This window comes from Mercenaria mercenaria, chromosome 1, assembly GCF_021730395.1.
Source record: "Mercenaria mercenaria strain notata chromosome 1, MADL_Memer_1, whole genome shotgun sequence".
Taxonomy (NCBI): domain Eukaryota; kingdom Metazoa; phylum Mollusca; class Bivalvia; order Venerida; family Veneridae; genus Mercenaria; species Mercenaria mercenaria.
In genome coordinates this window covers 37527077-37539458 of record NC_069361.1, presented here as the reverse complement: position 1 = coordinate 37539458, position 12382 = coordinate 37527077, and the positions used below count along the sequence as shown (strand labels likewise).

The 12382-nt window shown below is 35.7% G+C and overlaps 1 protein-coding gene across 10 annotated transcripts in view; it reads left to right on the top strand.

Annotated features, from left to right (window-relative positions):
• LOC123541339 (girdin-like) overlaps positions 1 to 12382 on the top strand; it is an 81299-nt gene that overhangs the window by 50380 nt on the left and 18537 nt on the right. For all 10 annotated transcript variants that reach the window (XR_008371145.1, XM_053544664.1, XM_053544654.1 and 7 more), the window contains exons 15-19: positions 1057 to 1266; positions 2462 to 2564; positions 4826 to 5596; positions 7786 to 7931; positions 11867 to 12005. Coding sequence is in view for 9 of the 10 variants with exons in the window: in XM_053544664.1 (XP_053400639.1) it covers positions 1057 to 1266; positions 2462 to 2564; positions 4826 to 5596; positions 7786 to 7931; positions 11867 to 12005 (1369 nt within the window). In the remaining variant the exon portion in view is untranslated. The remainder of the gene's footprint in view (positions 1 to 1056; positions 1267 to 2461; positions 2565 to 4825; positions 5597 to 7785; positions 7932 to 11866; positions 12006 to 12382) is intronic.

The window sequence follows — 12382 nt, the reverse complement described above, 5'->3', positions numbered from 1 at the left end:
AGTTTGGTGTAAAAAGAAATAACTTGAAACATGAAGGAGGGTGACTTGAAATTGTTTGTGGATAATTTCTGTACTCGCTGTGTGGTCGAGTACAATGTGTTGGAAAAATTACGTCAGAAATCGGATGAACAAAAGTTCAAAGTGGAAACTTATTTGTAAGTAAAGTGTTCATAGTCTTAGTATGATTTATGTCTTTTCTGCTGCGTTCAATGAGGGGCAGAAGAAACTGAAAAATACCTTTTTACAGGGCTCAACAACTTCTTTGAAAGCGAATTCGTCGCCTTAATTCCAGAAGCATATAAGTTCATTTTTGACAAAATGGAGTTTTTAGTATCGTTGGATTTGTCTCCAAACGCTCTACAACATGCACTAACTATAATGCGTGAAGCTCTAACATGAAGAGAGGAAATTGCTGTGCCACAAATGTCTGACTCACCCATTTTATTTTCAGTCAGATCTTTAAACACGTTTTTCTCAAAACTAAATAAATGGCTGGAATTAAGGTGACGAATTGTGCCCTGCAGGACTACCTGCTTAGAATTTTCATTTGTCCTTCTGCAGTTTGTACATGTCCTTCAAATCACTAAGGAAATACAAGGCAAACCATTTTATTAACAGCATCTATTTTAAAGTCTGTTGGAAACATACCAGAATCTTGTCTTTGACTATAAAGCACAAGGCTAATGTGATCATAGTGTGGCATCGTAAAAGACCAAAACAGATTTTATAGTTGTGAACGATTAATAAAGTTTCGTTTTCAACTTTCGACTTTTTTCATTGATTTGGTAAAAACTAAAGCTTGTAATTTTCCTGATGGATGAGCGCTACAGCAAATTCCGCTTGCCCTGAGTCGCTCATATTTACAAGAAAACGAGATAATTTATCAGGCCCTGTTTGTCCCAGATGCATGTGGCGGATCTTCTGCGGAAGGAGAAAGAGTCTGTCTGTGAAATTATATAGATAGGTTCACCTAATGATAAAAAAACTGATACAAATACCGGAAGTTAAATGATAGTAAAAAATATATATTTAACAGTTTATGTTGTTTAATTTCAGTCGCTTCAAGGCCCTAGAATCATTGATGGAGGACACGCTGAATAAATCTCTATCAATCAAAGAGGACAAGATTCATGCACTGGACAGTCGACTTGAGGAGTCGAAGAATCGTAACCTTAAACTGCAAGAAGAGCTGCGTATAACACGACGAGAATGCGAGTCTCTGAAACAGAGAATGGAGGAAGAATCTCTCGGGAAAGAAAGAGAAAGGTAATAGATTTAGGTTAAGGACCTGTATTAATCAGTACTCACAGTCTGAAAAATAGACTTGCACTTAAAATGCCAAATATTTAAATTTCCATAAACTTCACATGTGTAACGGGGTCTTAAGATCATGTTAAGATGACTTCAGTATATATTTACTGTTTGAACCACCTTTTGCTAAACAAGGTTTTACCTTGAATTCTCTTTAAATGTAGGACAATACCATTTCTTTTGTGCCATTCTTGAGATCTTTGAAGGAGGTATTAAATAGTAACTTTAAATTTTCAAAATATTATTTTATAGTTTTTGATTCTTTATCAAAACAACAACAAAAAATTCTTGTAGGATATTTTCCGTAATAAAATTCAGCTACTTTGGACACAAAAAAGTGATAAAATTTGAATTATGGCTGTATTTGCTGATGGACTTAGTTAGCATAAAAGCAACAATTCCATGTAACAAAGAAAAAAAAAGGAGTAAAATTTTGAACCAAAGAAAATACATCTTTTGGCATGAAATTGACCTTATTCAAGATATCCTTAAAATTCAGGAATTTCAAACTACACACCCCCCTACTCCCTTGAATTTTAGAATGATGAATAACTTAATCTTGATCTTGAATATTAAAGCAGAAATTCACAAAGAAAAAATCCTGTTACTGATTAGGTGAATCATACAGTAAGTTAAGGTCATGTGTACCAGTAACTGGCTCTCGTGACAAAGGACAAGTTTGCTTACTTGTAGAACAGCTGGTATTGTATATCTGGTTTGACTTTTCAAATGTTATGGGATTGCAGGCTGAAAAATATGCCATTGATGTAGAAGTTATTCAGCATGTATTTATATTGCCTGATTCAGTAAAAGATATATGAAAGGTTGCCTCCAGCCTTTACTCCTCAATGTTTAAAAGTCTGAAAGTATGATTTAAGAATACCAAATATTCAATTTGGCATTTCTTTATTCATAGCTAAGGAAAGTTTGCTACATGGAATGCACGTTCATGCAAAGTTTCATTTCTTAATGACAGATCAAAAGAAAATTTAGCATTTTATAGTCTAAGTTTCAAACTTTAAACATTGATGATTATGGGCATTGGTCAGTAGAATGTATGAAAATTCTGGCCACATAGTTAAACAGATAATGCTTAATTAGTATAAGTCTTGTTGTATAATATATTTTCTAAATGAGATTTACATTTCAGACAAGAATCACGTCTAGTTAAGAACAGTCCATTTATGAAGAACAGTGGGTTCATGAGTCAAGACCAGAATCAGACCAATCATTTGGTTAAACTGGAAAGAAATGTAAGCTGAATTATTTTAAATATTATGTATATTTCTTTTGAGTAACATATACTGATTTGCAACTGCCATGCAAGTAAAATGCTTGCTATTAAATGGTACATGTTGATTGATTTATTTACCTGGACTTAATGTTGCAACAGAACAATTTTTGTGGTAACTTTCCAGGCTTTGATGGTGGAGGAAGAAACCAGGTGCCTCTTAATACATGATTTTAGGCAAGGGTGGGCACATAGATAGAACCATTGACATTCTGTAAGACATCTGGCTTCTTCACATGAAAGAATTGTACACTGCAAGTGAGATTTCAAACTTAAGCAGTTGCCTGCAAGTGATTTAAAGTCTGCAGCCTTAACTGCTAGGCAATGGAAGCCCTGTTGTTTCACTGAAACTGTTTTTATATAGATGAACACTTTTTTTAGCTCACCTGTGAGTTATTGTGATCGCTCGATGTCTGGCGTCTGTCGTCTGTCTGTCGTCTGTCAACATTTAGCTGTGTATGCGATAGAGGCTGTATTTTTCAGCTGATCTCCATGAAATTTTGTCAGAATGATAACCTTGATGAAATCTAGGCTGAGTTCGAAAATGGGTTATCTTGGGTCAAAAACTAGGTCACTAGGTCAAATCAAAGAAAAACCTTGTGTATGCGATAGAGGCTGTATTTTTCAATGGACCTTCATCAATTTTGGTCAGAATGATTACCTTGATGAAATCTAGGCCAAATTCAAAAATGGGTCATCTGGGGTCAAAAACTAGGTCACTAGGTCAAATCTAAGAAAAACCTTGTGTATGCAATAGAGGCTGTATTTTTCAACTGATCTTCATGAAATTTTGTCAGAATGATTACCTTGATAAAATCTAGGCCGAGTTCGAAAATGGGTCATCTGGGTTCAAAAACTAGGTCACTAGGTCAAGTCAAAGAAAAATCTTGTGTATGCGATAGAGGCTGTATTTTTCAATTGACCTTCATGAAATTTTGTCAGAATGATAACCTTGATAAAATCTAGGCCGAGTTCGAAAATGGGTCATCTGGGGTCAATTACTAGGTCACTAGGTCAAATCAAAGAAAAACATTGTGTATGCGATAGAGGCTGTATTTTTCAATTGATCTTCATGAATTATGGTCAGAATGATTGCCTTGATGAAATCTAGGCCAGTTACAAATATGGGTCATCTGGGATCAAAAACTAGGTCACTAGGTCAAATCAAAGAAAAACCTTGTGTATGCAATAGGGGCTGCATTTTACACCGGGTCTTCATGAAATTTGATCAGAATGTTTGTCTGGATGAAATCTAGGTCTAGTTCAAATATGGGTCATCTAGGGTCAAAAACTAGGTCACCCGGTCAAATTAAAGAAAAACCTTGTGTACGCAATAGGAGCTGCATTTTACACTGGATATACATAAAATCTAGTCAAAATGATTGCCTTAATAAAATCTAGGTCAAGTTAGAATATGGGTCATCTGTTTTAAAAACTAGGTCACTAGGCCAAATCAAAGAAAAATCTTGTGTATGCGATAGAGACTGTATTTTTCAATTGATCTTCATGAAATTTGGTCAGAATGATAGCCTGGATGAAATTAAGGTCAAGTTTGAATACGGGTCATCTGGGATCAAAAACTAGGTGGCTAGGACAAATCAAAGAAAAACATTTTGTATGCGATAGAGGCTGTATTTTCCAATTGAGGTTCATGAAATTTAGTCAGAATGATTGCCTTGATCAAATCTAGGTCAAGTTTGAATGTAGGTTACCTTGACTTAAAAACTAGGTCACTAGGTCAAATTGAACAAAATACTTGTTTACACTTCAAGAGACCACATTTTTGGTCCAATCTTAATGAAAATTGGTCAGAATATTTGTTTCCATGAAATCACTGTGTCAAACATGTTTACACTGTTATGGTGTGTTTCTCAGGTGAGCGACCTAGGGCCATCTTGGTATATTTTAAATTTTACAGTTAAGTGCTTGTATTTGGTAAAAAGAAAGATAAATTGAAAATGCTGGTATTATGATGACTTGTCACAACATTCAACACAGTTCTGACCTCAAATCCACTGGACTAAGTCAGTTTTGTTGTCTAGGTATCCATTTGTGCCAAAACTAACGCTTGTAAGACAGTTGTATCTTAGGTGTTCCTCCACTATCTTTGCTAGAAAGTGAGTTTACCATTACTCTACATATAACTGTGAAACAAGTAAATGTGTCCAAACATCATGAAGCATGAAATAAAAATAAACAATAACAAAATACATTTTCTTATAGAATGCCAGTCTGCAGGTTGAGAATGACAATCTGAAGTCACAGAACAACAGTCTCAATGAACAAATCAAGAAACTGGAATCCCAGAATTCACAGCTTCAATCCCATAATGCATCAGGCCAGAGTGAGAGAGGCTCACTGCAGTCCCAGAATGCCAAGCTCCAAGTTGAAAATGCTACATTCAAAGCGCAGTGTGATTCTTTAAAAGCTCAGAACTCGTCCTTACAGGGGCAAATGTCCGTTTTGGAGAGAGACCACAAAAAACTTAACCAGTTGTATCAGGATCTACAAAGTGCTCGCGATTTGCTTATACAAGATCACGAAACACTGCAAAAAATTCACGAACAGTCCACATCAGAGTACGAGGCTTTAATATCAGAGCATGGTTCACTTAAATCCATTCATAAAACTGTCAAAAATGAAAATAGAGACTTACAACAGCAATTAAACAATTTATTGCATGTTAAAGATGATGATAGTAAAGTAAGGGACTGGTTAATTCGGGAACGTGAACAGTTGCAGTCAGAGAAGAAATCTCTAGGAAATCTTCAGCTAAATTACAACAAACTTAGGGACGAACATGATAGATTGTTAAATGAATATGATAAATTAAAAGGTGCTCATAGTGCAATGGACAAAAATCATCGGGATGTTGTTTATGAAAATAAACAGTTAAAGACAGATTATAACAACCTCCAGCAAGACTGTTCAGAATATAAGGAGAAATTAAAGTCGATTGAGGTAGACTTGAACTACGTTGCAAATAAGCATGATGTAAGTACACTCTGAATTTGCCTTTATGTCGCTTTAAAGGGATATACAGGTGAATTAATGGATAGAAAATCCTTCAACTGATTACAATATTTTTACTGACATGAGTAGTTAAAAATTTAATAGTGTGCGTAGGTAATTTTCATAATATTCTCACCTCACCTATAATACCATATTCCACGTTTCTTTACAATAGACAAAGTAAGATCATTTAAGTTTGATAGTCAGATTCTGGATTGAAGGATTTGTCTCATGTTTTTTGAAACTTCACATATACTGGTCCAGTGCCTAAATCCGGACAGTGCTTAATAATTCGGACACCATTAAAACAAGCTTTACGGTCGTGATTTTTTACTGGAATGAACATGATCGACGCAGACGAAAGCTTTGATGACCAGTTGTCAACAACAGTGTGTGAATGTAAGTATTTCCCGAGAAAATTACCTTCAAATATCCGCACCGCTAAAAGTAAACATTGTGTGTTGCGGGGGATGACGTCATACAGCGCACGCCCGTTATTTGAGGTGCGACGAGGTACTAATTTAATGAGAAAACAATTATTCCTGTTGCAGACGACTCTTTTTCTAAGTTGATAAAAACTGATGTAAAACATGTTCTACATTTCTGTACTACCCTCAGTATTTATATAACAAATTTAACCGATTTCTGTTATATAATGATTAATTCAATAGAGAAGAAAATGCCAGCATTTTGCAGACAAGGGAAGCAATTTATAATATAAAATCGACGCGGCGTCTTTATAGTGTATAGTTGGGTCAAAGAGTATAACAACATCAACAGAATCTGCATGTGTGTAAACATTAATTTTCGCTAAGATAGATTTTATTGCGTATTATATTATTGTTATATTTGGCATATATACATTAAATTAGAAACTAGTCCACATGATCACGTGATTAACAGGTAATAAAACTTCAATCGAACGGAGATGTCTGTATACAAAATTTACAGGACTGAATCTGACTGCTTTGTTTCAAACAAAGTCGTGTTCATTTTTATTTTTTGGAGCACTGATTCATTGCATTTCATACCGAAATAGTGTCCGAATATTTAAGCACTCTGAAGGTCGATTTTGACAGCTTTTACTGGCCCACTTCGGATGACTTTTTTATGATGAAATCAGCAATATACGATTTTGTTGTTTTGCATAGGGATTTATAAAGAACCTAAAATTATACATTTGAAATGTGATGCACGTGCGGTTTCGGAATGCAAAGTTATGGTCATAAAACCAACAAAAGTGTCCGGATTTAGGCACTGGACCAGTAGTGATGATTACAGCAATGTTTAGTTTGATAAAAAAAGCTTTTCCTGCTTCCTTTAATTGACTCATGGGTCTCTTTCAGGAAAAGAATCCTTAATATACCTTTAATGTAGTTAACCTGCATTGACAGTTGACTCATGCAATTATGTACCGGTATCTTTGTAACCTTTTTCAGCATTTCTAACCTTTACCCTGCTTAATTTCTGAAATGGAATGGCCCTTCATTCAATTTGAGCAGTACCATTTATTATTCGTAAGGGTGTTCAATAATTTACTGACTGAATAGCGAACAGTGCACTGGTCACAAAAGTAGAATCACTTGCCGCCAGCAGCCGAAAGGCTAATGGTAAATGTTACGTAACCCTTGAGGGCCATGAGTTTCCGTTTAGATTGAGACAGCTGATGTTGTCATTGGGGTCGCTGATATTGTCTTTGGGGTCCATTACCCATCATTTTGATGGGTAGTTTTAGTAATTAGATACTAATTGGCAACAAGTTATTCTGTCCAAATTTTGGTAAAGGGTAGGTTGTATAAGGCCTCAGGTGCTTAAATATTTTACATGTATGTTGTTCTTGCATTGCCAAGTGATAGCATTGACGTTTTATCTGACACGGAAGAATTTGGATAATCAAGTTATTTCTGTGAATAAAGTTCAGTCCAACAATCTGAATATTAGTACCATAAACATCACATTTTAACTCATTCAGTGTATTTCAGTTTTCAGAGGGAACACATGCATATAAAACATGTTAGAATAAAAGATAGGCTGTACTTGCTCTTTATTAAGTTAAAAGTCCCATGGACCTTATTTCTAATTTATCATTGTAATTTTGTATTGAGAAAAAGAAAACACTGATGTTAGTTATGATGGGTAACCATAGTTACGTACCGGTAATTGAATTTCAGAGTTTATATGAGATGCATCAGAAGACATTAGAAGACAAGGAGCAACTGATGAATCAAGTGGAGCTGTTGATTGGGAAGAACCAGGACCTGCTTGATTATGTTCTTAATAATAAAGACCAGATGGCTGGACAGGAAAAATCATACATGTAAGTTGATGTACATTTCCTACCAGTCTATGTAAGGGATGATTCAGGGATAGTGGTATCAATAAAAATGGACTTCTGCAAAATTTTGTTTTAAGATGTATCAGAAATCATTATTTATTGCATCATCACAAACCAATTGCTTATGTCTTCACTGCAGTTTGGGGAAAAGTTTATAACGATTTTATGCCAGTTATGGCACTTCAACCTCAACTTGTACCAAAAGCATTAAATAGAACTTCAGAGATTAAGGCTTGCCATATTTTCAAAACTTTGGTAAAAATGAGAAAGATATTTATGTATGTTTTATAGTGACGGTTATAAAATATGACAGTGGCATTTGATAGATAAATACATAGATAATTGTTTTTAGCTCACCTGTCACAAAGTGACAAGGTGAGCTTTTGTGATCGCGCAGCGTCCGTCGTGCGTGCGTGCGTGCATCCATGCGTAAACTTTTGCTTGTGACCACTCTAGAGGTCACATTTTTCATGATACCTTTATGAAAGTTGGTCAGAATGTTCATCTTGATGATATCAAGTTCGAAACTGGGTCAGGTGCGGTCAAAAACTAGGTCAGTAGGTCTAAACATAGAAAAACCTTGTGACCTCTCTAGAGGCCATACCTTTCAATGGATCTTCATGAAAATTGGTCAGAATGTTCAACTTGATTTCTAGGTCAGGTTCGAAACTGGGTCACGTGCCATCAAATACTAGGTCAGTAGGTCAAATAATAAAAAAACCTTGTGACCTCTCTAGAGGCCGTATTTATCATGGGATCTGTATGAAAATTGGTCTGAATGTTCATCTTGATGATATCTAGGCCAAGTTCGGACCTGGGTCAGTTCTGTCAAAAACTAGGTCAGTAGGTCTAAAAATAGAAAAACCTTGTGACCTCTCTAGAGGCCATACTTTTCAATGGATCTTCATGAAAATTGGTCAGAATGTTCACCTTGATGATATCTAGGTCAGGTTCGAAACTGGGTCACGTGCCTTCAAAAACTAGGTCAGTAGGTCAGATAATAAAAAAACCTTGTGACCTCTCTAGAGGCCATATTTTTCATGGGATCTGTATGAAAATTAGTCTGAATGTTCATCTTGATGATATCTAGGTCAAGTTCGAAACTGGGTCAGTTCTGTCAAAAACTAAGTCAGTAGGTCTAAAAATAGAAAAACCTTGTGACCTCTCTAGAGGCCATACTTTTCAATGGATCTTCATGAAAATTGGTCAGAATGTTCACCTTGATGATATCTAGGTCAGGTTCGAAACTGGGTCACGTGCCTTCAAAAACTAGGTCAGTAGGTCAAATAATAAAAAAAACCTTGTGACCTCTCTTGAGGCCATATTTTTCATGGGATCTGTATGAAATTTGTCTGAATGTTCATCTTGATGATATCTAGATCAAGTTTGAAACTTGGTCAACTGCGTTTAAAAACTAGGTCAGTAGATCTAAAAATAGAAAAACCTTGTGACCTCTCTAGAGGCCATACTTTTGAATTGATCTTCATGAAAATTGGTCAGAATGTTTAACTTGATGATATCTAGGTCGTGTTCGAAACTGGGTCACGTGCCATGAAAAACTAGGTCAGTAGGTCAAATAATAGAAAAACCTTTTGACCTCTCTAGAGGACACATTTTTCATGGGATCTGTATGAAAGTTGGTCAGAATGTTCACCTCGATGATATATAGGTCAAGTTTGAAACTGGGTCAACTGCAGTTAAAAACTAGGTCAGTAGGTCTAAAAATAGGAAAACCTTGTGACCTCTCTAGAGGCCATACTTTTGAATTGATCGTCATGAAAATTGGTCAGAATGTTTAACTTGATGATATCTAGGTCGTGTTCGAAACTGGGTCACGTGCCATGAAAAACTAGATCAGTAGGTCAAGTAATAAAAAAAAACTTGTGACCTCTCTAGAGGCCATATTTTTCATGGGATCTGTATGAAGTTATTCTACATGTTCATCTTGATGATATATAGGTCAAGTTTGAAACTGGGTCAACTGCGGTTAAGAACTAGGTCAGTAGGTCTAAAAATAGGAAAACCTTGTGACCTCTCTAGAGGCCATACTTTTGAATGGATCTTCATGGAAATTGGTCAGAATGATTAACTTGATGATATCTAGGTCAAGTTTGAAACTGGGTCAACTGCGTTTAAAAACTAGATCAGTAGGTCAAGTAATAAAAAAAACCTTGTGACCTCTCTAGAGGCCATATTTTTCATGGGATCTGTATGAAGTATTCTACATGTTCATCTTGATGATATCTAGGTCAAGTTCGAAACTGGGTCAACTGCGTTTAAAAACTAGGTGAGTAGGTCTAAAAATAAAAAACCTTTTGACCTCTCTAGAGGCCATATTTTTCAGTGGATCTTCATGAAAATTGGTCTTTTTTAGCTCATCTGATTTTTTGAAAAAAAATGATGAGTTATTGTCATCACTTGAGCGGTTGTCGGCGTCGGCGTCTGCGTCGGCGTTGCCTGGTTAAGTTTTATGTTTAGGTCAGCTTTTCTCCTAAACTATCAAAGCTATTGCTTTGAAACTTGGAATACTTGTTCACCATCATAAGCTGACCCTGTATAGCAAGAAACATAACTCCATCTTGCTTTTTGCAAGATTTATGGCCCCTTTTGTACTTAGAAAATATCAGATTTCTTGGTTAAGTTTTATGTTTAGGTCAACTTTTCTCCTAAACTATCAAAGCTATTGCTTTGAAACTTGGAATACTTGTTCACCATCATAAGCAGACCCTGTACATCAAGAAACATAACTCCATCTTACTTTTTGCAAGAATTATTGCCCCTTTTGGACTTAGAAAATCAGTTTTCTTGGTTAAGTTTTATGTTTAGGTCAGCTTTTATCCTAAACTATCAAAGCTATTCCTTTAAAACTTGCAACACTTGTTCACCATCATAAGCTGACCCTGTACAGCAAGAAACATAACTCCATCCTGCTTTTTGCAAGATTTATGGCCCCTTTTGGACTTAGAAAATATCAGATTTCTTGGTTAAGTTTTATGTTTAGGTCAACTTTTTCTCTTAAACTATCGAAGCTATTGCTTTAAAACTTGCAACTCTTGTTCACCATCATAAGCTGACCCTGTACAGCAAGCAACATAACTCCATCCTGCTTTTTGCAATAATTATTGCCCTTTTTGGACTTAGAAAAATCATTTTCTTGGTTGAATATTATGTTTAAGTCAACTTTTCTCATAAACTATCAAAGCTATTGCTTTAAAACTTGCAACAGTTTTTCACCATCATAAGTGGACACTGTACATCAAGAAACATAACTCTATCCTGCTTTTTGCAAGAGTGATGGCCCTTTTTAGACTTAGAAAATCATGGATAGGACAATATTTCTATTATACAAAAAAAATCAGATGAGCGTCAGCACCCGCAAGGCGGTGCTCTTGTTTAACCTTGATGATATCTAGGTCAAGATCGAAACTGGGTCACTTTTGGTCAAAAACTAGGTCAGTAGGTATAAAAAAAAAAATCCTTGTGACCTCTCTAGAGGCCATATTTTTCATGAGATCTTCATGAAAATTGGTGAGAATGTTCATCTTGATGATATCTAGGTCATCAAGTTCAAAACTGGGTCACGTGCCTTCAAAAACTAGGTCATTAGGTCAAATAATAGAAAAACCTTGTGACCTCTCTTGAGGCCATATTTTTCAATGGATCTTTATGAAAATTGGTCAGAATTTTTATCTTGATGATATCTAGGTCAAGCATAAAACTGGGTCACATGAGCTCAAAAACTAGGTCACTATGTCAAATAATAGAAAAAACGACGTCATACTGAGTTCAAAACTGGGTCATGTGGGACCAGGTGAGCGATTCAGGACCATCATGGTCCTCTTGTTTATGTTAAATGACTCCTTAGGGGAAAATTTAATTTGTTAATGTTTTAACTGTTAATGTTTTAAAATTTGCAGGGAACAGTTAGCAGATTTACGTAGACAGAAGGAAAGACTTGAGGAGAAAATCATGGAGCATTACAAGAATAGAGATAAACAGAAGAAGAACAAAAGTTTTGGTGCCATGCTACTGCAAAAAGTTAGAGGAGGACTTAAGGTACTAGTCCTTTATATATCATGCCTGGCTGATATATAGCTATATAGAGAGAAATTTAGACTATCTGTCTAGTGGTTATCCTGGACATGATTGATTCTGCCTTTGCGACCAGTGTAGATCTTTATCAACTTGCACATAAGTGCAGTCTGATCATGATCTGCACTGTTCGCTATTCAGTCAGTATCTTTTTGGTAATCACCCCTTTTAACAGTCATTGGTACTGTCCAAATTGAAAGATGGACAAGTTCATTATAGAAATTTAGCAGGGTGATGGTTAAGATTAAGCTGTAGTCTCTACAACTTCCTAGTGGTCTAGTGGTTAAGATGTCATCTGCTCGCCCCATCGGGGCCACAACCATGCCTTCTCATATGACATC